This window comes from Apteryx mantelli, chromosome 9 (assembly GCF_036417845.1).
Source record: "Apteryx mantelli isolate bAptMan1 chromosome 9, bAptMan1.hap1, whole genome shotgun sequence".
Taxonomy (NCBI): domain Eukaryota; kingdom Metazoa; phylum Chordata; class Aves; order Apterygiformes; family Apterygidae; genus Apteryx; species Apteryx mantelli.
This window is the reverse complement of record NC_089986.1, coordinates 25,063,894-25,089,351: the sequence shown is the minus strand read 5'-3', so window position 1 is coordinate 25,089,351 and position 25,458 is coordinate 25,063,894. Positions and strand designations below refer to the sequence as shown.

At 36.3% G+C, this 25,458-nt stretch overlaps 1 protein-coding gene across 14 annotated transcripts in view; it reads right to left on the bottom strand.

Annotated features, from left to right (window-relative positions):
* PER2 (period circadian regulator 2) overlaps positions 1–25,458 on the bottom strand; it is a 51,727-nt gene that overhangs the window by 12,756 nt on the left and 13,513 nt on the right. For 9 of the 14 annotated variants that reach the window (XM_067301940.1, XM_067301943.1, XM_067301939.1 and 6 more), the window contains 16 exons: positions 20,991–21,093; positions 19,275–19,749; positions 18,631–18,699; positions 15,186–15,340; positions 14,531–14,652; positions 12,718–12,919; positions 10,983–11,034; positions 9,421–9,563; positions 9,018–9,096; positions 4,805–4,911; positions 4,015–4,168; positions 3,484–3,592; positions 2,987–3,118; positions 1,327–1,423; positions 440–596; positions 230–357 (listed from right to left, as the gene is read on the bottom strand). In XM_067301940.1, coding sequence (XP_067158041.1) covers positions 230–357; positions 440–596; positions 1,327–1,423; positions 2,987–3,118; positions 3,484–3,592; positions 4,015–4,168; positions 4,805–4,911; positions 9,018–9,096; positions 9,421–9,563; positions 10,983–11,034; positions 12,718–12,919; positions 14,531–14,652; positions 15,186–15,340; positions 18,631–18,699; positions 19,275–19,648 — 2,080 coding nt within the window. In that variant the 5' untranslated portion in view covers positions 19,649–19,749; positions 20,991–21,093. Of the gene's footprint in view, positions 1–229; positions 358–439; positions 597–1,326; positions 1,424–2,986; positions 3,119–3,483; positions 3,593–4,014; positions 4,169–4,804; positions 4,912–9,017; positions 9,097–9,420; positions 9,564–10,982; positions 11,035–12,717; positions 12,920–14,530; positions 14,653–15,185; positions 15,341–16,914; positions 16,946–18,005; positions 18,125–18,630; positions 18,700–19,274; positions 19,750–20,990; positions 21,094–25,458 lie in introns of those variants that run through there. The other 5 variants (XM_067301941.1, XM_067301946.1, XM_013956780.2 and 2 more) reach the window with 3 other exon arrangements.

Sequence of the window (25,458 nt, the reverse complement as noted above, 5' to 3'; positions counted from 1 at the left end):
TGTGTTTTTGTACACTGTAAACCAATAAAGCTTATTGCACCTACTCAGTATTTTGGTTTTAGGAAATCTTTTCATGATGAAAGTTAGATGACCAACATCTAACACTGAGAAAATGGCTACAAGGTCATGCCTAAGTTACACTTGTGATTGCTCTGCAAAGACATATTATAACATCCAACTGAATGCTAATAAAAAAATCAGTCAGGAAAGAGATGTAGTGTAGAGATACCTCCCAAGGGTTGTATAGCATTATCAGATGTTTTTGGTTCATGAACACCAGAATTCAGCGATGCAACATTTGATGAAGGTTCACATTTTCTCTTTGATGTACCAGGCACATTACAACTCTCCAAATACCTAAAACATGAAGAGTTAACAATATTAGATATGCAAGTCTTAAGTCTAGAGATCAAGAGCAATTTGCACACTGGTTGCTTACCTGATGACACTGTCCAAACAGCTAATCTGTTGATAAGAATATACAGGTTGTTCCTTCCAAGCCAGCTCCTCAGTAACCACACTTTTAGGAGCAGCTGTGATTGCAGTATCCTTTCCTGTCACATCTTTCACATGACCTCCAGGACTGTTTTGTTTTTCTGTTGAAAGAGATATTGCTATATGTATTAATCCTTGCAATTTCCCCTAAATGCAACAGTAAAACAGTAGATGGTTTCGTTCATATGCATTTAACAGATCAGAAGTTAAGCACTGTAAAGCAAGTGACAGGTTTGTGCACTAATAGAAAAGCATTGTGTAAACGTTTTTCTGTCCTTATGGATTCTTAGACATAAAAGTTTAGTTTGGATTAATGGATCCAAAGGGGATCCATATAACGGATATACAGGAATAGATAAAATTAGAACTGAAACATTCACATTCAGTATGAGAACAATTATAGTGGATATAAGTTATAACGAACTATTAGAAAAAATAAATTAATGTATACAAAATTCAAATTTCGTAAGATTTTCATTTATCAAGTTAGAAATTTGAGTTTACATGTAAACAGTAAAGACAACAGCCATAAAATTTTTCTCCACCTAACAGAAAAAAAGATGTTTGACTAGTCTGAAAACATGAGCTACATTTAAGGTACTTTAAAACAATAGCTCTAGGACATGCCTAAACTGTACATTATATCATTATCAATTCAGACATAGCTGGGCAGAATATTTTCCTGAATGCAATGGAGAGACTGAGGACAATATAATGTACAAAGACAGCACTTAGAATTAAGCTCAACTGGAAAAAAAACCAGCCTACTTTCATATTAAACCAACCAGCTGCACAATAAACCAATACGTTGTTGACATGCTAATGTCTTACCTGCAAAAGGCTCTCTCTTATATTCCAATTTCGCTTTATTGTCAGTGAAAATACGTTGTCCTTTATTTTTGACCTTACAGGCACCTTGACAAGCCTCCTGAAAGAAGGCCATTATAAACAGTTATTAGGAAATTCTGACATAAGATGTCATGCATATTGACTCCTTAGTAGGCTTTACCCAGCCTTAGCTAACCTCTGTGTAAAAGTTAGTCTGATCATGGCAGAAATCCTAATATATAGAATTTTATTGTGCATCAGCAGAATTTTGGAAACTGGAAAGAGAAGAAACTTAAAATTTGGTTTCTTGTATTCAATATTTTGTTTAGAATGACTGAATGACTTTGGTAATGCATCTTCATGTTTTCGTGTTTTCCTGTCAATAAGACTTCAGAGAAGAAAACAATATTAACCTGAGTAAACAAAATATTGCTGGTAAGACTGAGAACTTTTTTTTGCTGGAAGTTTAAACAAGCACTGTTGTTGAACTATGCTTTCCTACAACAGTCTTCACTATCTGTAGAAATTGTGAAGGAGGAAAGGCTGGTATCCGTCTCTCTCAAAAACAAGACCTCCTTGAGCCTTGTCTACATAGCTCTAAAATTTAATTAAGTATCTGTTAAACAAAACACCCAGAGACTTCATCTACCTAAGCCACTAGTGTTTAAAGACTGAAAGCCAGGAAAGTAACCACCTTGGCAAGTGAGCCAGTCTGCCATGCCTGGTCACAAAAGCAGAACTTAGGCTTGGGGGATTTTGCCTGTGAGCTAAGTAAAGGAAAATACTGGCTTTCAGAAATTAAATGCAACTGTGGGCTACAACAAAGCTGGGAAAAGCAACAGGAATGCTAAGACGACTAGAGATGTTAAAAGATGGTGCAGTTTCTTTGGCTGCATTCACATTTGGTACACTACTGTCTATCTCTTGTTTACTTTGACTATGGAATACTTGTGTTGGCACAAGTTTAACTCTGCTGCTTTGTTCAGACTTTCAGAATTAAAAAAAGAAAGGAAAAAAAAAAGTTACATCTAACTATCAACCAGGTGTAGCAACGGCCCGATCTACCATAAAGCTAAATTTTAAGCTCAAAAACCTCTTCATTTCATTCCATATTATAAAGTCTATTTTTGCAACCAAAAATGCTGCAAGCTATCAATGAGGTGCCTAAATGCAAAGAATTAAATAATTTTTATCATAGTCTGTTGTCTATCAGGGCTTTAGTGGGGAGCTTTATTTACTGTATTTTGCCTACTTGGTTTTATCTGGAAGAATAGGAACTACAGACTTTCCTTTTCACCAAAAAATGCTTTCAAAGAGCCAGCTGGTTTTCCCAGAATAACAATATATAATGTGTAACAGACATTAGAACAACTCAGCTCACTGTCCAGGTAGCAATATTAGTTTAATTTTTTAAACACACTTGAACACACTTACTTTCACACCTATAACTGTGTGTTTCAGTACCCTGAGACTTCGTCTACATCAGAAATGTTTATTTTCCCCACAGAAAGTTTCTTGATGTTAAATAAAATAAGAGAAAAGGATGACTTTTCCCTTATACTTCCTTCCAACCCTAAGCTGAAAGAATTTTGTTAAACAGTAAATAATGCTTTTATTATTTTGTTTTGTGCCAAATACTTGAATAAGAAACCCCAAAACCTACTGGCTTATCCTTACGAATGTCTTCATTGTTATTTCCCGCGCTGTCACTGGAGGACGCCACACTCATTAAGTGCTCATGTGAGCCGTTGCTGCCCAGACTTCCATAGCCACTGGATCCACTGTTGTGTACAGGCTGTTAACAGCAATAACATATTTTTTATATATATATATATACACACACACACACATCTCTGCACACCAGCTTTAAACAAAACTGGAATAAGACAACTGCCAATAAGGCAACACGAGACAAAAGAAGTTTTGTTTTGTTTTTTGTAAAGTCTTCATAGATGCATAAAGTCATTTAAAATACCAAATAGAGCTTTAAGATAACTCAGTAAATCATGTCTGGTAACCAGGAACATGAATAATTTCCAGGACTGTAACTATAAATCCCAGTACAGTAGTAGATAGCTAAACAAAACAGCGCACACAAAAAGATAAAAGCTCTTTCTTCAGTGGAGAATTAAAAGGGTAACATGAAAACACGTGCTGTACCTGCAGTAATAGCCGATATATCTGCTCAGTGATTTCCTGAACACTGGGATGAAGGATTCTATCCTCTGTATAGTTGGGAGCAGCAAAAACATCTTCATTTAAAGGACCCCTGCATAAACCAAACATATCCCCGCCGATTACAAATGCATGTACTTCAACCACAGAGAAACCACAACTTCAGTTTACCATCAATACATAGTAAATAAACACAATGTCATTCTTATTCTGTTGCATCTACAAAGTTTGACTCTGATAAGATAAGATAAACATCCTTACTCACTTTGAGCATGACTTCTCTTCTGAAGCAACTCTTGACAATATTGGCAAAACTTGCAGCACTTGAAATTTTTTGTTATAGCAGTTACTACCTTAATATATACACTTTCACTCACAAAACCCAAATACAAAAATAAGAGGAAGCCATTTGAATTTGTGATTTCTTTCTATAAACCCCTTATAAGTCTTTGTTAAGGACTGCTGTGTAAACTTGGGGGAAAAAAAATACAAAATTCTAATAATTTATGGACTTACGTCCTAACTTTGTGTCTTCCAATGATAAATGAAACTTTTCGACTCCAAGGATTGATGAAACTTGACCAGCTAGTGTCCATGGTTATATAATCTCCATTTCTAGTGCAGAACCTGATTGGTGAATAGTCAAAAGGCTGTCCTCCATACTGAAGTACTGTAATAATTGATTTAAAAAAAAAATAGCAAGCAGTTTAGTATTTGCCCAGGAAAATTCTACTTAATGATTTATGATTTTACAATGAATTGCAAAGGAAGATGGTATTTGGAGGAACAGATACCAGATACTTCTATACATTTAGAACTGCTGGGTTACCAGGATAAGCAGACCTTCATAATATCCTAGACTATTTCAGGAAAATTAACACCGGAACACAGCAAGCTAAGGAAAGATGACTGAAGACATAGTTTAACAAGTTAGCATTGCCAGAATGGCTCATATTTTCTCCTCCATGACTATTTATGAAACAAGAAAGACTACCATTGAGATAAAATTGTCCTGAGAATGTAATGATAGAAGTTCTTAACATGTGAAGTATTCCTTTATGGTCACTTTGTTTACAGCAGACATTTATGCTTCATACCAAATATGAAATTGAGTGATTTCTCATTTTCATGAACTTGCATTAAGAAACAAGCTGTAGAGTAAAGGAGCATTTCAATATTTCTTTACTTGCAGGAAGAGTCAGGATCAGTATTAATTTCTACCTCTTACCCCCTGAAGTGTTTATAATCAATACTATTAACTTTCAGAAAAACCTGATATTTATGACACAATAAAAAAATTACTTACTTTTTTTGTGAATTGCTAGCATTAAGGGTCTGTCATTCGGGTGAAGATGCACCAAGACTGGTGTTCCTATTAAGTCCTGAGGTAGGTATCCCAACAGAGGTACCGCTCTGGGGAAATTAAAACAGACAAACAACAACAAAAAATATATATCAAGTGGAATAAATGTATATTTATTCTTTAAAAAGGTTTCCATTTCAAGTTTTCTTTGCTCTTTTTTCTTCAACAAGAAAGAATAATGTGGAATATAACACTGGGGAAATACCAGTGCCGGATTACTAGCAGAAGTACTCTTTGAACAAGGCTCTTTTTTGTAACCTTATAAAAAAACGTGATCAGACCAAATCAAGGAGTCTGTTACAGCGCTTCTCCAGTCTTTTCTATGCTGCCTAGCTCTGGAGGATACTCACCCTAATTTTGAAAGAGCATTAATAAAGTTTAATCTTATAAAACTCTCATGAAAGTAAGTAGTACCCCCAATCTATGGGCTAAGGATCACACAGGATTACTTTAGCAGAACTAACAACAGTGTAGTTGGCTAGGGCTCAAGAAAACTCTCTCACATGCAGGTGAGCAGTTTAACTCATAAAGGAGCTGCAAGGAAGCAAGCTCATTAATTCAAATATTCAGGGAATTAAAAATAATGTTACTGGATTCCTACGTGTTATCAGTAACCTCTTCTAATGATGTGAACTACTAGCTTCTGTAACAAAATTGCTTTTATTGACCACTTAAATCATTCAGCCTTAAGTACATATAAAGCATAAGGAGAAAAAGAGTGAGAGTTCAGAAATGTCAGTTTGCATCTTACCCTGAAAGTTAATCTCCAAAAATATACTTTGACCAAGCATTAAATGAACAATCTGTAGTAATGTTTAAGAAGTTGTCAGATGCCTACACATCATCTTGTAAACTCAGAGTGCTACATACCTTTCCCCTGGTCCCAGTCACTAACAAAGGCCTAGTAAGAGAAAGATACTCAGGTATCTGAACACCTTTAATGAAGAACTGGGCCCCGCTGTGTCACAGAAGCAGGATCTCTACTCTGCTGGAACTCAAAAACATTATGGGACAAATACCTTCCTTAACACCAGACTTTCAATAACCCACTAAAAGAGTCTAGAAGAACTAGAAGTTCAAGGAGTTTAAAATACTGATCTATTCTGCATGACTTGTGTTAGGACTTTGTCACATAAGATTGCAAGCAGTGGGAGAAAACAAGAATTTTTTGTTCCGCGCTGTTCCTGTTCTTTGTCACCTGCTTTATGGAAAGCCTCATTTGTGCTGCACCTGGGCACCTAGCCTAAAGGAGATCTAAATTTTAAGCTGTTGACAATTAACTTAATTATAACAGAACATGCAAATTTAGTTACTTCTATGCCCCCCCCACCAAAGAAAAAAAAAAGATCACCCAGGCATTCTTAGACTGCTGTGAATATCAGTGAAATAGTCAGGCATCTGGAGTATGAGACCTGTGAGTATGATTGAGGGAGCTGGGCTTGCTTTATCTGGTGAAGAGGAATCCAAGGGTGACCTAGGAGCATCCCACAGGTACTGGCAGGGGAATTACAAAGATAGAGTCAATTGTTGGCAGTGCCAGACAAAAAAAATAATGGGCAAAATGCCCCAGACTGCAGTTGGGAAAGTGGATGCTGCACACTAGGAAAGACTTCTTAACAAGCGGGTAGTGCAACACTGGAAGAGTTTCCCATACAAATTGTGGAACCTCTGTCCATGGAGGTTTTCAGGCCTTGTCCGGACAAGGGCACAGCTGACCTAACCTAGCACTGGGCAACAGTTATGTTTAAAGAAAGAGGTTGGAACAGAGGCCTCCAGCAGTCCTTTCCAATCAGCACTTCTGTGATCATATAACAGTGTATTTGAGAATACATAATTTACTATCTACTAGAAGCAGTAGCTCAGCATAATTATGCTTCATCATGAATAACTTGAAAAATAATTGAGTTGAAGTTAATAAATTTGTTTCATGAATGCAAACGCACATACAGCAAGAAAATAGCTGATGAGGTGAGGCAACCAGTTTATTTTGTGTTTTATAAAATGACATTTAAAGTGTCCAAACAGCATGAAATAAGAAATCTCCTTATGTTCTTATTGCAAGTTAAAATGCTAGGAAACTACTTTGAACTCCTACACCAAGATTACTTTACTGTGAACTATATACAAGTCCTTACACAAAGATACACCCATCATACACATCAATATCAAATAAATTTTAAAGATATCCATTTAATTTAAGGAAAATATTTATTTTTACTGAGCATGTTGTATGCAGGGATCCACTTGCAGTAGTAGGACAAGTAAGCATTTTTACAACCCATAAACACACACTGATCACAGTATGAACTTTAATTATTTTATGCGAGTCAAATAACAGTTTCAGCATTATATTATGCATAATTCACACTTGATGGTGGGTATTCCACTGTATATTTTTAAATTCTAGGCTCAGCTTTTTCAAATAATTTATTGTAGTAGTAGTATAGCTTGAGAATAATAATAAGCTCCATGCACATATCTTGGTAAATGGTTATCTGGCCACCAATGCTCTCATGAGTTAAATAATTAAAACCAAAATCAACCACACAGGTTGCAAAGACAGAAAACAAAGTCCTCAGATCAGACTAAGGTGTAATGGACCTCCACTGTGAGTGTGTAAAGATGTATTTGAGAATAAGTTGTAACACCAGACTAACAGGTAAGACACTCCCACAGCAGTGGCCAAAGAGAAGGGATTTATCGTACTCCCTCCATGCAAGCCCAAGAATAAAGGTGATGCTCTCCCTTCAGCAATCCCTCCATTTCTGTTAAATGACTGCTGGAAACAAATTCTTGAGCTTGGGGTGCACAGAGGAAGGGAAGTTTTACTTTGTGTCATTAGCCAGTTTCAAAAGGTAAATCCATGCTGCAAAGTTTTGAGGTTGGCTTGGAGCAAGTGTGGGAAGGAGGAAGGGAAGGAGAAAAATCCATCAAGAGGACAGAACTACATTGACTAAACAGCTCTTCTGTCAACTTAGCTTAAGCTGTAGAGATAAACTGTATAAATCATACCATGGAAAAAGTTTGTCAGCATTATGCTGTCTTCTACTCTGCAGAAACTCTAAGCCACAGCGTCTGCACAAGTCAGCCAAAAATAGCTGTACACGTTCACCTTGACGCCGACACTCATTCTCACTGATTAGCCATTGTCTTCCTCTGTAGACATCTCCAATAGCTACTTTTTGCAATTCTTGTTTAAATAAAACACATGCACTGAAGTAATACTGATGTTCTTGACCCCTCCACAAATAAATCTAAATCCTGTCTCTGCGAGTCAAATAATGCGACTTTTTACTTGACTGGCTCTAGCTTAGTGTAACTTCCCAATAAACATCACTGTCCTTAAAAGCTTGAGATTATTGTCTCCTGTTCTGCTTAGCAGGCTCCCAAAAAACTCTTTCTGAAGAAATTTGTTCTGTTTCCATAGACCTCACGTTTCCATCATCTAAACATCCTTTGAAAGGCCCCAGGCAAAAGTGATCCAAAAGACTAAAGGGAAGTTTAGTTTCCACCTTAATTAGTGACCCTCTGAGCATACCAAGTCACAGGCATCATAACGGGTTCTACTCCGAAATGTGGATGGTTGCTCTAAGCAGCTTCAATGACTATCAAAGCAATGTGAAGCCTTCAGCCAGTAAAATGTGAGCAGTTTTTGTATACGGACACAAACTAAAACTACGAAGACTGCAGTTTCAACTCAGAACACAGAATATCATCCATTTTTAAATGGAATTAATGTTGTAGTAAAACAAACAAACAAACATTCCCACATCTCTAGCTATATCTGGGCCAGCAGAAAATGAAGCAGCTTATTGTTTGTTAATAATTGGGTCAAACTTAAAAGTTTGTTGGCACAGGAATTTTCCTGCCTGTGGGTTTCATTCATGGAATTTATACCCAAAGTTATCCTGGATGGAAGGAAAACAGAAAAACAAGTTTTTAGAAGGCAAACAGTTTTCTGTATAAAGACCACAGCGTAATGTGTTTTCACGTTTAGTGAAAATTGGAAGAGGCATTTTTTGTGGGTTAAATTCTCTTCACTAATCCCAGAAATTTTTAACCACCTACATCTTAACTAAATCCTAAAAACACCTGCACAAGAAACTTGATAGCTTGCTCATCAGTAAATTAGAAAGTATTATTTCTAGTAATTTACCTTTCATCTACATCCTGAAACAAACAGGTCGGTGTATGTGTAGTTGTAAAAATTCTTTTGTCAGGAGGAATTCTGGGTGCTGAGAGAAAAATAAAAACAGATTAATAAGTAACTTTTGCATAAAGAGAATCATTTAAGGCACATGCTTCAATTAAATGCTGAATAAGTCTAAAAATCTGTCAAAAAGCATACACAAAAGCAGCTTGCTAGCTCCAAGCCTCTCAGCAAGGACAGAGAACAGCATCAATTAACTTTCACATTTGTAAACCTTAAGATCAGTGACAATAACTCATACAGTTAGCTATCTTAGGCTGAAATTAAGCTGTGTTACACTGCACGCAAATTCCTGTAGAGTTCTTATTTTCATGAAACTGAACTAGTCTTTGTATGCTGAAGGATTTACCTTCATAACCAGAGTGCACTTTTTCTGCCAGCAGCACACAGCAAAGCTGGTCCTCTGCTATTTCCGGATCTTGCACTTTGATAAGGTAAGGAGTCATCCGAAACGGGTGATAGCAAATCTCATTTTCACGCTCCTTTCCTGCACTATTAAATAGATTTATTAATTATTTCAACAGATACATTAAAACTGTATTTAACGTAAAATGAATCTATTGTAAACTCCTCATGACAAGACTGATTGATGGCTCCTAAAAGAAGTGCTCAAGAATTTAACTTTCTGAATTCTTGTCTGTATGTAGAGTAGGATCTAATTCCAGCGGCATCCTTGGCATACCAGCTGCAATAAAGATCACATTGTCCTTTCTACTGTCCGAAATAAAAAGATCCACAAACTCTTTAAATGACACATTTTATGAAAGACAGTGAAAGAAAAGAAAAAACCCATCCACCATAATAGACTAAGATGTGCTTTACGGATCCAATAATCTTACTCTGATATTAATCCTCATTTTACCTTCAGAAGCAGTGATGAACTTATAGTTATACTTTATAAAACTACTATATCCCTCAGTAAACATAAAGACCTTCTTTACTCAATATTTATCCTGATCTAAAAAGAACAAAGACCCAGAAGTTCATATATATTATAACAGTTGTTCACTAAATATGAATCCAAAGCATAGTAATGAAAATATCAACCATTTAGATAGCTACCAGAAAAATGATTTCAGGTGTAATGAGTTTATAAAAACATAGTCTTCCATAGCTAGAACTTTTGCAACCAATGTAGATGGTTTTGTTCTAGTAAACACCACCACCTGCAGTACTTTTACAATGCATCCAACTCAGTTCTCTGGAGTGGTGCACTCTCTCAGATTCCTTTAAAATAAACTCAAGCCTTAATGGTATGTATTTACTCCAGAATTAATTAAATAATAGGAGCCACAATTTCTCTTTTCAAAAAATGCTATTGGAGTGGCAATAGGCTGCAAGAAATCAAATTGCAAAAGAAAAAAAAAAAAACAGGACAAGGAATAAGTTGCCAGCATCTCCTAAATAAAACAATTTAAGGGAGTGAAGGCAGGAAAAGAAGGAAGAAAAATGAAAACAGAAGAACTGCAGCATTTAGTGACTGAGGAAAAGACAAATCAAGTTACCCTCATTCACATTTCTTTACTGGACACTTGAGATAAATTTGAGATTTGCCATTAGTCTTGTAGAATGAAAGAACCTGTGCCAGGTGCTGAACGGAACAGTACAATTAACATGAACTGAAGACTTTCCATAGCCATAGGAGATACCGTATCAGTTTCATTTATTGTGCAAAGGTCAACGTTCAGACTGATTAACTTCTAAGATGTAACTTCCTGAAACTGTGTTGCAGTTTTCTCTGTAGCTTCTAGAAGTTAAACAATTACAGAACATGCATATGTTTCACCTTATGTTCGTAGTATAGCAAAGTATGAAACTTGCATACCATATGGTGCTTATAGAGTCAAATACTTTTGTATTGCAGAGTTTCATAATATAACACTAAGTCTCATCGTAATACTCTCGTCTTACCTGATGCGACAGAAAAAAGATTTCTCTTCCATGCAATCCTGGGTGGAAGACTCTAGAAATATTAAATATTTCATAATTAGTTACAAAATTACTACAAGATGACGATGTTTAGAACAACAGTTCTTCCCCATCAGAACAAAAAAGTGACAAAGACTGAATTCTTTAAAATCTTTTAAGATCCCCAAAGCCTTCCTTTTTAAATACACTTCAGAGAAAGAATTCCTCTATACTTTAGCACAAAAATCTACATGTGTTTGCTAAACAATATACTTTATATGCAACTAAACTTGAATACCATGTGGATACTGAAGCTAGCATGAGAATCACAGCTGCTTGCTTATTAAGCCTTCTGCCAAAAACATATCTAAACAGCTCTCCAGTCTGAGCTGTTTACCCATTAGATTTTCTGCTGTAATTTATAGTGTTGATCTAAAATATTAGATTATCCAGGACCCACACCTGGGCCTCTTTCTAGAAAAGGCACTAGGCCAGCTAGATCAAATCCACTTACCAACCCAAATAACAGGAATTTTTCATGAAGGCTTCCCCCCATCTTTTAAACTCCTCTCCCTCCTTTTCAAGAATAATCACAGATTGATTTTCAAGGCAAGCTACAATCTTTTACAGTTCCAAAAGGCCCGAGAGTGTAATACTTTTAGATATTATATTCCATTTTAGCCAATACACAGGATGGGGTACAAAGTTCCACTAACTGCATTTTTGAAATTTGAAGTTATGCATAAATATAACAAAACTAGAGAAAAATATTTGTTTCAGAAAAACTGTATAATTAAATAGCATCCACGACAAATGACTAATTAGGACCACGTGGTCTGAATTCAGTGTTGATGCTGCTTTGAATTGGAGGTTGGACTAGAGACCTCACTGTTCCTCCTGACCTATATGATTCCAAGGCTGTTTAATATTAGAAATACTTGGTATATATTTATTGTTAATGGTTTTCAAATTAAATAAGGCCCACACTCTGGCTTAACTTTACAGACTTAGTATACAAAGGATGGGAATTTCAGACATCTACAGCAGACCTTGTATTTCAAGTGTTTGCTTAAAAATAGTTGGCAGATATTTTTTCAGTTCCTAAAAGCTGTAACTACACTAGTAAAACAATCTTTCCTCAAACAAATATGAAGTGCCCAAAGAGGTCTGCTGATCTTTCACCATTAACATGCTTACCATCATTTTTCTAAGACTAAAAGAATAGAGATACAATTACACTTGTTTAATACACTGTGAATGTTAGCCAAAGTACATCTTTCCACATTGCAATCAAGTGTCCTGTATTCAAATTATAACCATTTAAAAAGAAGAATGTAGAACATTTTCCTCCTTATATTTCAAGGAAAGAAGTTTTAAAGGAAATCCATGGCCATTTGATTTCAAGAAAAAAAAGGGGGAACGCAAACCCACTATTCAGTATGAAAACCTACTTTGTTTCCATTCATCAGTTGGATGAAAGGGGCCCATGAACTAGTGAACAATGTCATTCAGAAGATTTCTAGCCAACAGACAAGCCTTGCTAATTCATAAAAGCATGCTATATGTCTGGAATTGTTCAGAGATGTTCTAATCACACAGGTGTATTATACCCCAAGCAGTGGCACGGAAGGATGGCAGGACATTTAAAAAAAAATTTTTAAACCCCACGCAGTTTAAATATTTACATCTGCATGACCAAAAGAAGGTCAGAGAAGTAGCTGATATTGAAACCACTCACCAGCTCTATTGCAAATATTCCATGATGGTAATCTGTATGGGGTAGTGGAAGTATAGAACACACTGACATCCTGAGGTGCCAAGAACTCCACAAATTTGGCATTTTTAAAATAACCCCTCTTACAGCGGAGAATAGAAGCAGCTTGATCAGAGATGTACAAGATTTTCCCAGTAATCAAAGAAACAGCTACAGCAAACATATCCTAAAAACAAAAAGCTCAAATTATTTAGGCATTTTAAAACACTCTTAATCTAGTACATATTGTTTAGGGAAGAGAATAGATACAAAAGTATTCAGAAGTTCAAAAAAAAAATAGAGGAAATAAATTAGAATGTTTAAAGACAGAATTCTATTCAGGGAGCAATAAAATAAAATTAATCTGCTTATGAAGAAGATACAGATAATACACGTTATTAGGTTACATGCCCTAAACATAATTTCTGAAAATTTCATGATGCAGAAATTATAAATTAAGAGCTGCTGTCTTTAAAACTGCTTAGTACATTTTCCTCTCAAGATAAGATTTGTGTTACAGGCATACTTTGCATTTATAGAATTCAGCTGTGTTGTGAAAGGTTGTTTATATTAGCTTGTTCATGCATAGCTAAACCAAGGTGCTCTAAACAACTTGGTAAAATAATCAGTAGACAGGTGGAAAAAAGCGCTCACCACAATCATACACACATTCTACTTGGAACATTTCATGTTGTCCTTCTTGACACAGTAGACTTATATGCGTCATAACCTTTAGTGCTCTATCCAGCAGCACTGTACACAAACTTAAGAACTGTCATCAAAACATTGGTTTCATAAACTCAAGTGTTTTAAATCAGTGGAGCAACACTTATATTTGGCTCAATGTGTCTTAGCTGTACACTAGACTTCCTATGTATTTTACCTTGTAGGCAATCTTTACTATTAATAGATACAACAAAAAAAACACCTACTCTAAGCTATGGACCCCCCCCCCCCCAATTATTTTACTCCTTTCAGAACCTCATACTTTCAGGCAGAGGCTTCAGAAAAAAGAAAAAAATATATATATACATATATATAATGGAAGGTAGTCTAGTAAGTTTAGATACAGCAGTTTTTGGAAGACTCCATACATCCATAAAAAAACTGGGAGCGTGAAACATCAGCCTAACTATCATTTTACTGTTAAAGTTACATTGATCATCATAGCTGTTCTCATCTAGAAGAGAAGACACTACCACTGGATCATACAATGATCCTATACCAGCTGTAAGGACTAGACAAATACCACAGAAGAGGACACCAACCCATAATGGTACAAATGTTTTGATCATTTTTCAGTTACATTAACACAACAAACTGGTGAAATTTCAAGTGAAACATCAAAATAACATCTAGTGATAAGGATAAGCTGAGACGATTCATAATGTGCCTTGACTAAGCTTTGGAAAGAGTTACTCTCCAACTCTAGAGGGTATTATAAAATGAAAAACAATGATGTCTCTCAGAGCATTATATCACAGGAATGTTGACATACATCACACCATTGCCTTTAAGCACCAGGTGCAATTCAGAGGACCAAGAAGTTTAGGCTTCTAACTTCCCACCGAACTGCCAGGGAAAAATCTAGTATAAGTAGGGTAGATTCAGCTGCTATTGTCAAAGTTTGTGAAGGCTCAGAATTTCTACCACACATCCCCTGGAAGGCAAGACCCAGCTTCTTCAGCTTATTGGGCTAGCCACCAACTCTTACTTGTAAAAAGAAGTTCACAACTGAGAATTCCAGTTCCAGAGAACATTTTACATACACACTGCAGACTTGGGTCAGCATACTCACAGCATTTTTCATGATGTATTCTGAGGTTATAGTCTCAACTTCTTCCACTGTGTAAGATGACACATTGAGTCCAGAAGGCTGGGTTTCATTAATCATCAGCAATTGATAATACTCCTCATTGGCTATATGAGAACATTAAACAACTTACTTATAATCAGAATTAAAAATCTCATCCACAAACATCCAGCCTGGAAGCAGCAAATGGACTTTTTTTTTTTTCTTTCTTTCTTTTTTTTGGGCACAAGCACAGGATAGACTGTTGGGAAATCTAGATACTACTCCAAATTAGTTTTTCCTCAGTGAGGTTTCCTCATCAGTAACCCATATAAATGTACCATCCTTCCAGAGTATTGCGCATCATAATATATTTTGGTCTGTATGACAGTTCATAGAATTAAATTAATTTTTTTGCAAATAAATTTTCTAACTAAACAAACACATCAGTAAAAGACCAAGCACCTAGAAAGCTTCTCCAATTCCCAAAGGAACCCAAGTTAACAGAGTCAACAAATAGGAGTACCACTGAAATACTTCTTTAGAGAGGTTTTCAAACATAATAAACTTAGCTTTACACAGACAATCACATTCAAACTCCTATTTATAAATTTACTTTTATCAAGCTTGACATTATCTAAGCAGCATCATACTTGATTACCTTTAACTTGTTTAATGCTTTTAAGGGCATATTTCAATGTTGTTAGGACACTAGATTTGCCTTTGATTCTCTTTTCAGAAGGAAGGTGAGCTTTCAGCTCTTGTAATGTTTTCAACAGTTCCTTTTGTGTTTTGGCTTTAGTGGACTGCTCGCTACTGTAAGATTAAAGACAAAAAATACAGTATCACTTGCATGCTTGAAATGACACCCCATCCTCACAGAAGCCCAAATGTATTCTGATGTTTGTCACATAAATTTGTACAGCTAGCCATGTTAACTTTTCCAGTATTTAATATCAACATTCAGAACTTGAAATAATTTTAAAATTACCTAGAATCACTTAAATTGAAAGGTTTACCACCACCTGAAATCTTACTGTATGACATACTCTCTGTATATGCAATAGTACCTATACCCAAGCACCAGAGGACTTTGGGTATTTTGTTGTTTTTGTTTGTTTGTTTTGTTTCATTTTGCCAGTCACACCCCCCAACACCCCTTTGTTAGTGTTATATTCCTTAGTTTCTTTCAAATTCAAATTCATAGAAATGTTCATGGACTTCAAAGGAGAGAAGCAGAAGGTCCATTCAAATCTTCAGCTCCTGTTCGAGCAGGTTCTCATAAGAAAGGTCCTTGAAAGGGTAACGGCAGTGCGAGAGCATCAAGCTAACAAAACAAATGGAGGAATCCCTGGAACAATGTATCCCATTTAAGCATGGCAATACATTACATAACATAAGGAAACTTGACTAAATATGGAGACTGAAGAATCAGAGAAGAGGGCTGGAGACAGAAAATGCATTCACATTCCTCAGGTATACGTTCAAAAGTGTTGTCTCGGGGCAGAAGGTCAAACTACAGAGATAATCACTGCCAATGTCAGAAAATTATTGCTTTCCTTTGCAGTTCCTGTTATCTCACACCATTACTAAAAGATGCTGGCAAAAAAACAAAAAAAGGGGGAAAGAAGGAAAGGGAGGAGAGGGGGAAGATGGCAAAGATGGGTGGCAGGTGGGTAGGAAACAGTTAAAAAAGAAAAAGAAAAATCACCTTGTCTTTCTCATTGGAATAGATTCTGAAAGTTAAATCAGCCACAACAATCTAGAGGATGCTAGAGTTTTTCTTTAACCTTCCTGAGGAACAATTCTTTCTTATCAAAAGGAAGGTGTTCTGTCAACTCCTGAGTGTCACAGCTGGGACTCTCTAAGAAGCTATCCTAAGGACCACTGCAGAAACAATGCTCTTGGCAACTGCACTGTATTCAATAGAGAGGCTTCAGCCTTCCAGGTAGTTTAAGAGGATTTCTGAACATTTTACTGAGAAATCAGAAAAGTTCTTCAAGTAGATCTGTTCATCTGGGTAGATCAATTCACCTGACAGGTGTTGGATATATTTAGCCAAAAACGGTTAGAAAGTGACGATGCTGGTTTGTGTTACAGAATACACAAATCAATATTCTTGTTTACATCATCCCACACTATGCGAAATATTAATTCACTTAATCATTAGTCATTCTGTACTGAGAAATAATGGCAAGGCATAAGAGAAAAGTGTGTAGCACTCCCTTGGAAAATGTTATATTTACCCTCTGTATGAAAACCGCATCTACAATTTGGCTTGACAGTTTGGACTGGCAGAATCAAACAGGGCCTTATCAATAGAAGAACTCTCTACGCTGGCAAGAGGGAAGGAAGAGAAAGGGGAAAGACTATGAAATATCTGAGCGTACTGCTGTTTCTGTACCCTCTGGGTATACTTCAGGAAAGCAGTCAGTATCTTTGGCAAGAAAAGAAACTTTTCCAAATTATCCTACAGTGGCAGCAAATACAGAAGATGAGCTTCCTTGGAAAACAAGTCATCCAAATGCATTTCAGAAGATCAGAAGAGTCAGGCACAGTAGACAACCACAGGGAAGGTTTACCTGAGGAGTATAAAATAGTAAATTCTATAAAAATAGGAGACTTCCATTTTGCTTTATGTGAAGAGTGAACTGGAAAGGTATCCACAGATATTAAACTACATAGCTGGATTGTGGTGACATTGAAACCAAGACCCAATAGCCTTTGAATCAAAGGTTAAACCTACAGCTTATCAACGTATTCTAGTCAGCTCTTCAGAGAGCATTGTCTAACAATCCTCAGTCTCCCATTCCCAGTAGATGACCAGATTCTGTTCTGTAGCTCTCTAGCACTATGCCTGACAGCTGGGGAAAATGCTGTACCATCTGGATTCATATTTATTTCTGAGCAGAGAACTACTAACAAAGTTTAAAAAATAAAATGAAAGAGTTATCAAAGAAATTGAATTAAGCTGCCCCCCAACATCTTGCTGTGAAGAAGATGGAATCACTGGGAAAGGAATGTTAGGAAACACCTTTGCTTCACTCTGTTCTTCATATTAAGCAAAGTGAACTCAATTTCCACTTGAAGATACAGCGTGAATCAAGGTCTCCCAGTGCCCACAAGGCAGACACAGACACTAGGTTCATCAAGCACCAAATAGCGAAAAGGGGTCATTTAAATTTACCACTTCTCTAGGAACTGCATCAGGTGGAAACACTTTCAGGAAGGCACGCATAGATAGGGATCTTAACATGAATATGCTAGAGCTAGACATCCTTGATCTGCTCGGGATCAGGTTTTTGCTTCCTGATCAGAAGCTGACTTAAAAAAAAAAAAAAAAAAAAAAAAAAAAATCAGTAGGGCACTTTGAAGTGTCCAAATTCGAGCCTTCAATGCCACCATGTTTCTCAAGGCTATCAGGGTCAGAAGCAGCATTCATACAGAGGTACCCCTGCAGCTGATGTTGGTCTATCCTTACAGACTTGAGGCTTGAATCCCAGCGAATGGAACACAGGAGAAGCAGATGGTTTGGCTGCTGGACATCAGAACACATCCAACTCAGCGGGTGAATTTTGATGTTAAATCACTACTAGGTAGTCCCCAGAAAAGGGCTTCAGACCAAAACCTGAATAGCATAATATTTAAAGAAAAACTTCAAAAAAGCCACTAGAGCCGAAGCAATACCCAAAGTGAACCACAAAAATAAAATTATGGAGTTAAGTTACCAAATCAAAACAAAGTAAGAAGATGTCAGAAGTTATTGTACAACTCACTTGGAAGTGTGACAAAAAGCTCTAATTCAACCAAGTGTTAAGAGGACCTACAGGATACAAGGCACGTGCTACTGATTGGACAGGAAGTGAATGAAAGATGGTAGGATTCTGTGTATTCCTCCAGGTAGAGTCAAAGAAAAAACCCACAAAAACGAAACAAAACAAAAAAACCCAACCACACACACACACACACAAAAAAAAACAAAACCAACCCTGAAACCCACTATTTAGTCTTCAGGATTTGTCAGTACATACATGTAAATTACTGAAAGAAATAAGTCAATAAGCAATCTCAAGATGGTTATTAACAATTAATGCATATTAGTTTACCTGCATCCACTGCTAGATTGATTGTGCTCAGAGTTTGCAATAATCAGACTAAATGCATTTGAGCTTGAACTAGAACAAGGAAAGAGAGAAAGAATGGTATTAGTAAATCTAATGTACAACTTGTATTTCACTTTAGCTTTACATTTCCCCATTAATGACTGGCTATTTGGGGGAGGGGAGAGAGGAAGACACTTTAAAAGCTTCTGTCTGGTATAACTGATGGAAACCGTAGCTGGAGGTGTTACACATTTGTCTTTAAGAAGGTTCTTACAGTACCTTTGCTCTGTACACTGAGCTACTATTTAAAAGATGAAAATAGTACAGCTGCATCCTGACACATAAGAATATATTGATAATTTTTGCTACTTAAAGAAGTTAATTTACAAGAGTAAGTATAAAAGGCCAATCAAACAAGCAATGATGAGAAAAACATTGAAATTAAGCTGGCCCTGTGAAACACTAAAGATCTGCTCTTTATGAATTATAATATATTACACAATTTACAGCATACAAGAGTACAAGTTAACTAGTGGATGGAACAGTAAGCTCCAATTCGAAGATACACTTTATACTGTGGTTATTACTCATAAATTAAGTTTGAATGAAAAAAGTCTTCAGTGACAAAATCCAAAATTAGTGACTACCTTTTATGACAGTCTAAAGATTCCATGAGCATTGCTGAACCTTTCCCATTTTCATCAGATTCATGGCCATGAGAATCATGTCCACTGGAATAGTTTTCATTTGTGTCATTTCCACTGAAGTCATTTCCACTGGATCCGCTGCTCATTTCAATATCTTCTTGAAGAACTTCATGAGATTGTTCAGGCTTTGCCTGAATTTCTGAATCTCCAGCAATCATCTGGCTATGGTTGTTTGCAAGTCCAGAATACTCACTCATTTTCTGTTGCTCTTCTAATGAGAATGATGAAGAAATATTTTCACTGATACCAGGTTGCTGCTCAGGGTTTTGCTCCGCAGTGCTAGCATAGAACCCCCTGAACTTGATACAGTCCATGGGGCACTCATTAGAAACACTGCCAATATCAAGAACAAGTTAAGTCATATTCAGAATTTTCTGTCTGTATAAATTCTGTCTGGAAGCACAGACCCACAAACCTGAGGAGGAAGGGAAGGAAGAAGAAAAATTATTTTATTGTTTGCCTTTGCTGACAAACCAGAATTCTCATTAACTGATAAAATTAGTAAGTGATCAATGATAGCCACGATTAATGTATTGAGCATTTCAATGGTGAAAAGTTTAACCTGATTACAATCACTAGTCTAACAAGATATTATCATGGAAAAAGTATTTATTTTTGAGAAAAACCCACAGAAAAAGAGAAAGTGGAATAAATATGAAAAAAAACCTTCAAAGTTTACATATTCATTTGCCTTCTATTTTCCTCCTTAATTCTTGACAAGTTTACTGCTTGGAATTGGAAAATAACTGTTGAAAAACATTTTTCAATGAAGCCATTCTATTAGCTTCTGGTTTTCCATTCAGACATCAGAGGATTTCTTACTAGCTTTGTTTTTTTACAGTTTTGTTTTCTTATTTTAAGGTCAATTCTTCTATTTTGACCAACTCTTTCTTTGTTACAAAAGCCACACATGAGCAGAGGAAGACTGCGGGAACAGAGAAACTAAGTATATGCAACTGCATTTTTATCAGCAACAAAAATTCTAAGGCACAATAAACCTGAGAATAAAACCATGGGTTTTTTTTCCTACCCGACTTATGACTAATTCAGAAGGAAAAAAAAAAAAAAAAAAAAAAGATTCTGCAGTGTTTAGAAGGGTAAACTTTACAACAAGACAAAACTGCTTGTAAAGCAAATTCTAATATACCAGGCTTGAAATTTGAGTGTATATAAGGAAATAAATTAAGAACAGACTAATACTGAATAGCTAAAGGAGATCTGCTATATAGCAAATCAACCTCACAAACAAAATAAAATATCCTAACCTGATTCATTTCCTCATTTAGTTTAAGACAACAGTACTGCAAAGCTACGAACTAAGATTCTCTGAACAACATGAATTCAACATCAGAAGAGTGGAGTTTTCTGGGTTTGTTTTTTTTATTTTTTTAAAGAATCATGTTTGTGCCCTCCTTTTTCTTCCTTTAAGATATTCAAAATTACAATTGTTGTCTAATTCCTGTGACTGGAATAACATGGGCAATCAAAAAAAATCTGCAACTAAGTTTTGCTAATATTAAATGCAACAACTTGCTATATAACACAGAAACAATATTTTTAAAAGCCTATAAACAGGCAACTTTAAGTTAACATTCATTTTAAATGCACTGTGGTTTTACTCCCCTCCCTCCAAAACCATTGAAACTATTTTCTTACCCTCCTAATAGCTGTTTTTCCAGACATTTTACGTTTATTTTTGAACTTTTCAGAAGAAAATACTGCTCATCTCTTCTTTTGGTCAAAGTAATATGCAAGATATCTGTTTTCAGTTGAAAGATGAAGTATAGTTTAGGGACATTTATTTAAACCATTGCTATTGGTGTATACATGTTCTTAATGATATTATTTACAAGTACCCCATTACAGGTAGCTAAAAACAAAAAAAACAAAAACAACAGAACACTTTCAGGGAGAGTAAAACATACCAACATTTCACTACTGTGTCTATTCACTTCAGGTCCACTAATCCATATTGAATAGACATCCTGCTGTGCCTTTGTATGGAATAGTAGGATACAAGCAGTAAATTATACTTTAGTATCTCTAACAGTTTTTTCTGGACTAAAGAAGCCACTTTTGTCTTAAAAATTACATAAACTGGAACATGCAATAAAAGAATATTTACTCTCAGATGAAATTCCAGTATCATTTTGCAATGGCACATACTCTGATGGCAAATGATTAAACCAGAACAGACAATTCATCCCTAGTGATTGATTCTTTCCAGTAGATAAAGCTCACACTTTGCAGCTTGTGAATGGAGGCGCTGCTGGTCAGTGGTACCCATGCTGCCATCCGCAGTTTCATAGCCCTTGCGTAGCAAAGGCAGAAAGAATGATGACAGACTAGCAACCACTAGTTTTCTCTGCCAGTAACTTGAAACATAACAGAGCTCAAAAGAAAAGTAAATGTGGAAGGTGGCCTTGGGAATACCTATATGGAGAGCACATGAAGAAAAGCCTCCTGTTACTACATAGGTAAGGAGCATTTTATAAAATGTTAATCCATTCCAGCCCAGTAAATTCTCTTAGTATTATTTCAAATACTACATAAGTAAGAGCACCTATCTGCTTAAAAGACTGAAACCACTCTCAGGAAGCCACTTTTCATACATCAGCTATATTATTATTTCTCAGAGGGAGCTGAGGTTGTAAAGTTCTATAGAGGACTCGGTAAGTATAGGTACTCCAGTAAACTACCCAGCTAGCAATGGGATGGCCTTTTACCTTCTCTATGAAGGTTAAAGATGGAGATCATCTACAGTATTTTGTTCATTTCAAGTAAATGCTGTACCCACATCAAAATTACACAGATTAACCGCACCATGATTAAAATGAAGCTTTTGAAAGAAGACTGCAAAGGCATCACCTGAAAAGGAGGTCTGACCTAATTTCACATAGAAATTAAGATGAAATCCAACATTTCTCTTGTTCTATGTTCTGATCTCAAGGTAGGGGTTTCCTCCTGTTTTTTTGACCAAGTGCTACTTGGAGAGAGCTTTATATAGGTAGAAGAGAAAAATACACTGCCGTAACTGAAACAATATCATCTGCCAGCAAGCTACATTACATTATTCCCTCCAAGGTAGGAAGAAAGCTCTCACCAAACCTTTGGGCTTCTGTACTTAAATCTTTCAAGGAAAACTATACACATCTCTCTAGCTAGGTTCATAAGCATGAATTGCCAGAAGACAGACCCTTACCATAGCCCTAAATTCTCCAAAGATAAATAGTCCAATATTACAACAATGCTTTTATGTCAGAAAACTTGTGAAATTTCTAAAAAGGGTGATGATTATACCAAAGGTTTCCTACTCTGAATTCAAACACTTTGTATATCAGCCTTCATAAGTGAGAATACTCTTCTCTGGAACCCTGCAAAGGATATTATAATAAATGCTGCAGTACTTTCTCCCTCAAGAGTTGCCAGCAAGTAATTTTTCAGAATCAGTTCTCCTGGGAAAGTTATTTTCAAGGTCCTTTTTATAATCTTTGGAAGTTTATTAAGAGTCAATAAAACTGTGCCACAGCTAGCATGTAGTCTTATGGTTTGAAATTCTGAACTGTAAAAATCACTGATGAGCACTTTTTTCTACCTCCAAAGATCATCCATTATCTCTTCTCTTCTTTCCTTGACATGTAGGCTAGTTTCTGCCAGATATTTGTAGTAAATCTCAGTAGTGCTTCCTTAGGTGGATGAGAATTGTTGCCAGGATATATATGCAAGATGTCCAACAGCTTTTGAGGAATTTTCTGTGCCTCCTTGAATAAGAGCTGATTGAGTGAGTGACATTCCAGAAACTTTTTTTTTTTTTAAAGCAGCTTTCAGGAGCTGAAGTGAAGAGAATCACCAGCTGACAAAAGAAATGGGTACTGGCCTAGAGATGGTATCATATCAGTTTTCTCCCTCTTGACATTTGGCGGAAACTTTTGTCAGGAAACACACTGTATTACTGCTGTCTCTAATTAGCTACATAACAGAGCTTCTGCAGGTTTGCCCCCAACAAGTCTCTACACAATTCCTATGCAACTACATTACAGGGACTACAATTTGGAGCCCAAGGACAATAGTACCAGAGATTAAATGTATACCCCAGTGATGGAGAAGAGGCAAGTTTAACCTTCTTTTTAAAGGCATATTTTATTAGAGCTGCCTCAACTTGTAGAGGTGGAATGGTATTCTTATCCAAGATTTATGTTACTGAAGGTCAGTCTTATGCAAAAGTCCTTCTGTTTGAAAACCTGAAAAGCCTCAGTGCCACCAGCACATACCAGATCAAGGAATACAGGAAGAATAAGGAGGAAGGAACAAGAAAAATTTTATGATAGACTTCCAAGAGCTTTTGGGGAATGCCCTGATGCATTCACTGACAGTGCTGAAATCTCTCAAACGAGGCAGACATTAGTTATGTCTATAGTTAGTTGGGGACAGAATGCGCAAGAGAAGCAATATTTAAATCCAGTCATCTTTGATTGCAACATCCTGAAGCACCACTAAAGTAAATAAATAAATAAATAAATAATAAAAGCCCCACTGAAGAACAAGCATAAGGGCATAGAGAGAGGTGTGGTGTTCAAGGTGGAAGAAGAAAGGAAGAGAAGTTTTTCCAAAACAAAATCTTATACAATTTTATATTAAAAAAAAATACAAAACAAAAAAAGACCCACACCCCACACACTATCTGAAGTATCAGCAATAATAATATATGCCATAAGTTTGGAAAGATTCTCCAAGAAGGGATCAGAACAACTATGAGAAAGAACAGACTGGCAATTACCCTACGTTGTGCTCTGTGCCTGTAATTTTAGATAAGAACAGACTGATGCATCTGGCTAGAATTTACTCTCAGACAGAAGAATACCTTAAGTGAAACATCTGCATGCATAGGCAAGCACCATGCTAACACTTCAGTAATACAGAGGATCAGTCATCCCAAAGAGATTAATTAATATTGTAACTAATCTCAGTCAAAATGCCATAATAAATTGCACACATCCATTCCATTTATATGCTTGAATAAATTCCAAATAAATAACCAAACAAGAATGAAAAAGCAAGAGCTAGCACGCTTTCCCAGTTTGAGGTCCTCTCCTGTTACTGCAGTCTGAGCATGTTAATTGCATCCCAAACTAAGTTCAGTAGGGAAGCACAGCTTGCCACTAGGAAACAGAGGAAGAGTTTTTAGGTTTGATCTTGAGATAAGGAAGTTAAACTCAGTTTTGTTTAGTTTCTGCTACATCTTTCTAAGCTGTAAAGCATGTTTCTGTTTTGATTCTGTAAATAAATACTTGTTTTTAATCTGAAATCAGCACAAGTTAAGCTTGATTTTAAGGTAATTGGCTCACAAAAGCAGTCTACTCTTCCTGGCAGAGCAAATCTCTCAAAGTCTCTCTGTCAGTCTAGAGCTCTCAATACCCTGAAACAGTGTATGAAAAAGGCAAGACACTGCCACTGAGGGCTAATGTAGACATTAAATTACTACCAGGTTGGACAGGCACAAAGCATCTTCTGGCTACACACTAGCTAGAGAAGCTTCTTATCCTCCAGCAAGACAACAGAAACAGCTTAAAGTTTAACAGTCGCAGAAGACAAATGGACAATCCTTGAGGAAATAACGGCTTTATGCTTTTGAGAAATCCTCCTAAGAATTTGGGCTAGACTGTAAAACACCAAGGAGGGAAGTTCCTTTTGAAAATTTGGCACTTAAACTCAAAGGCCTGGTCTCAGCATTAGCCTGCTTGGTTACATGCAAAGAACAGATTTTTCCAGATTTCCCTTCATGAAACAAACTTCATGTCTAGCACTGGCATTTAAAGGATGAAAACCGAAAACTCAGAGCCAAGATGAACCAACTTAAGAACTGAGTAAGAAGAGAACATTTCAAGACTCTGAAGGTTTCTTTGGTTCTAAATTTGCAACCAATATGAACTTAATATTTAAAAATGAAGCAAGAGGTATACCACAGTTTATGACTATTTCAACCATCTAAACATTAGGGGACTGTAACTGTGCTAGCACCAATAGGAGACATTTCTCATGGCCAGGATTTTAGTCTTCTAGAGGTTTTATTGACAAGGCGACTTTTCACATGTCTTCTGGAAGACCGCTTTGCAAATGGTAAAAT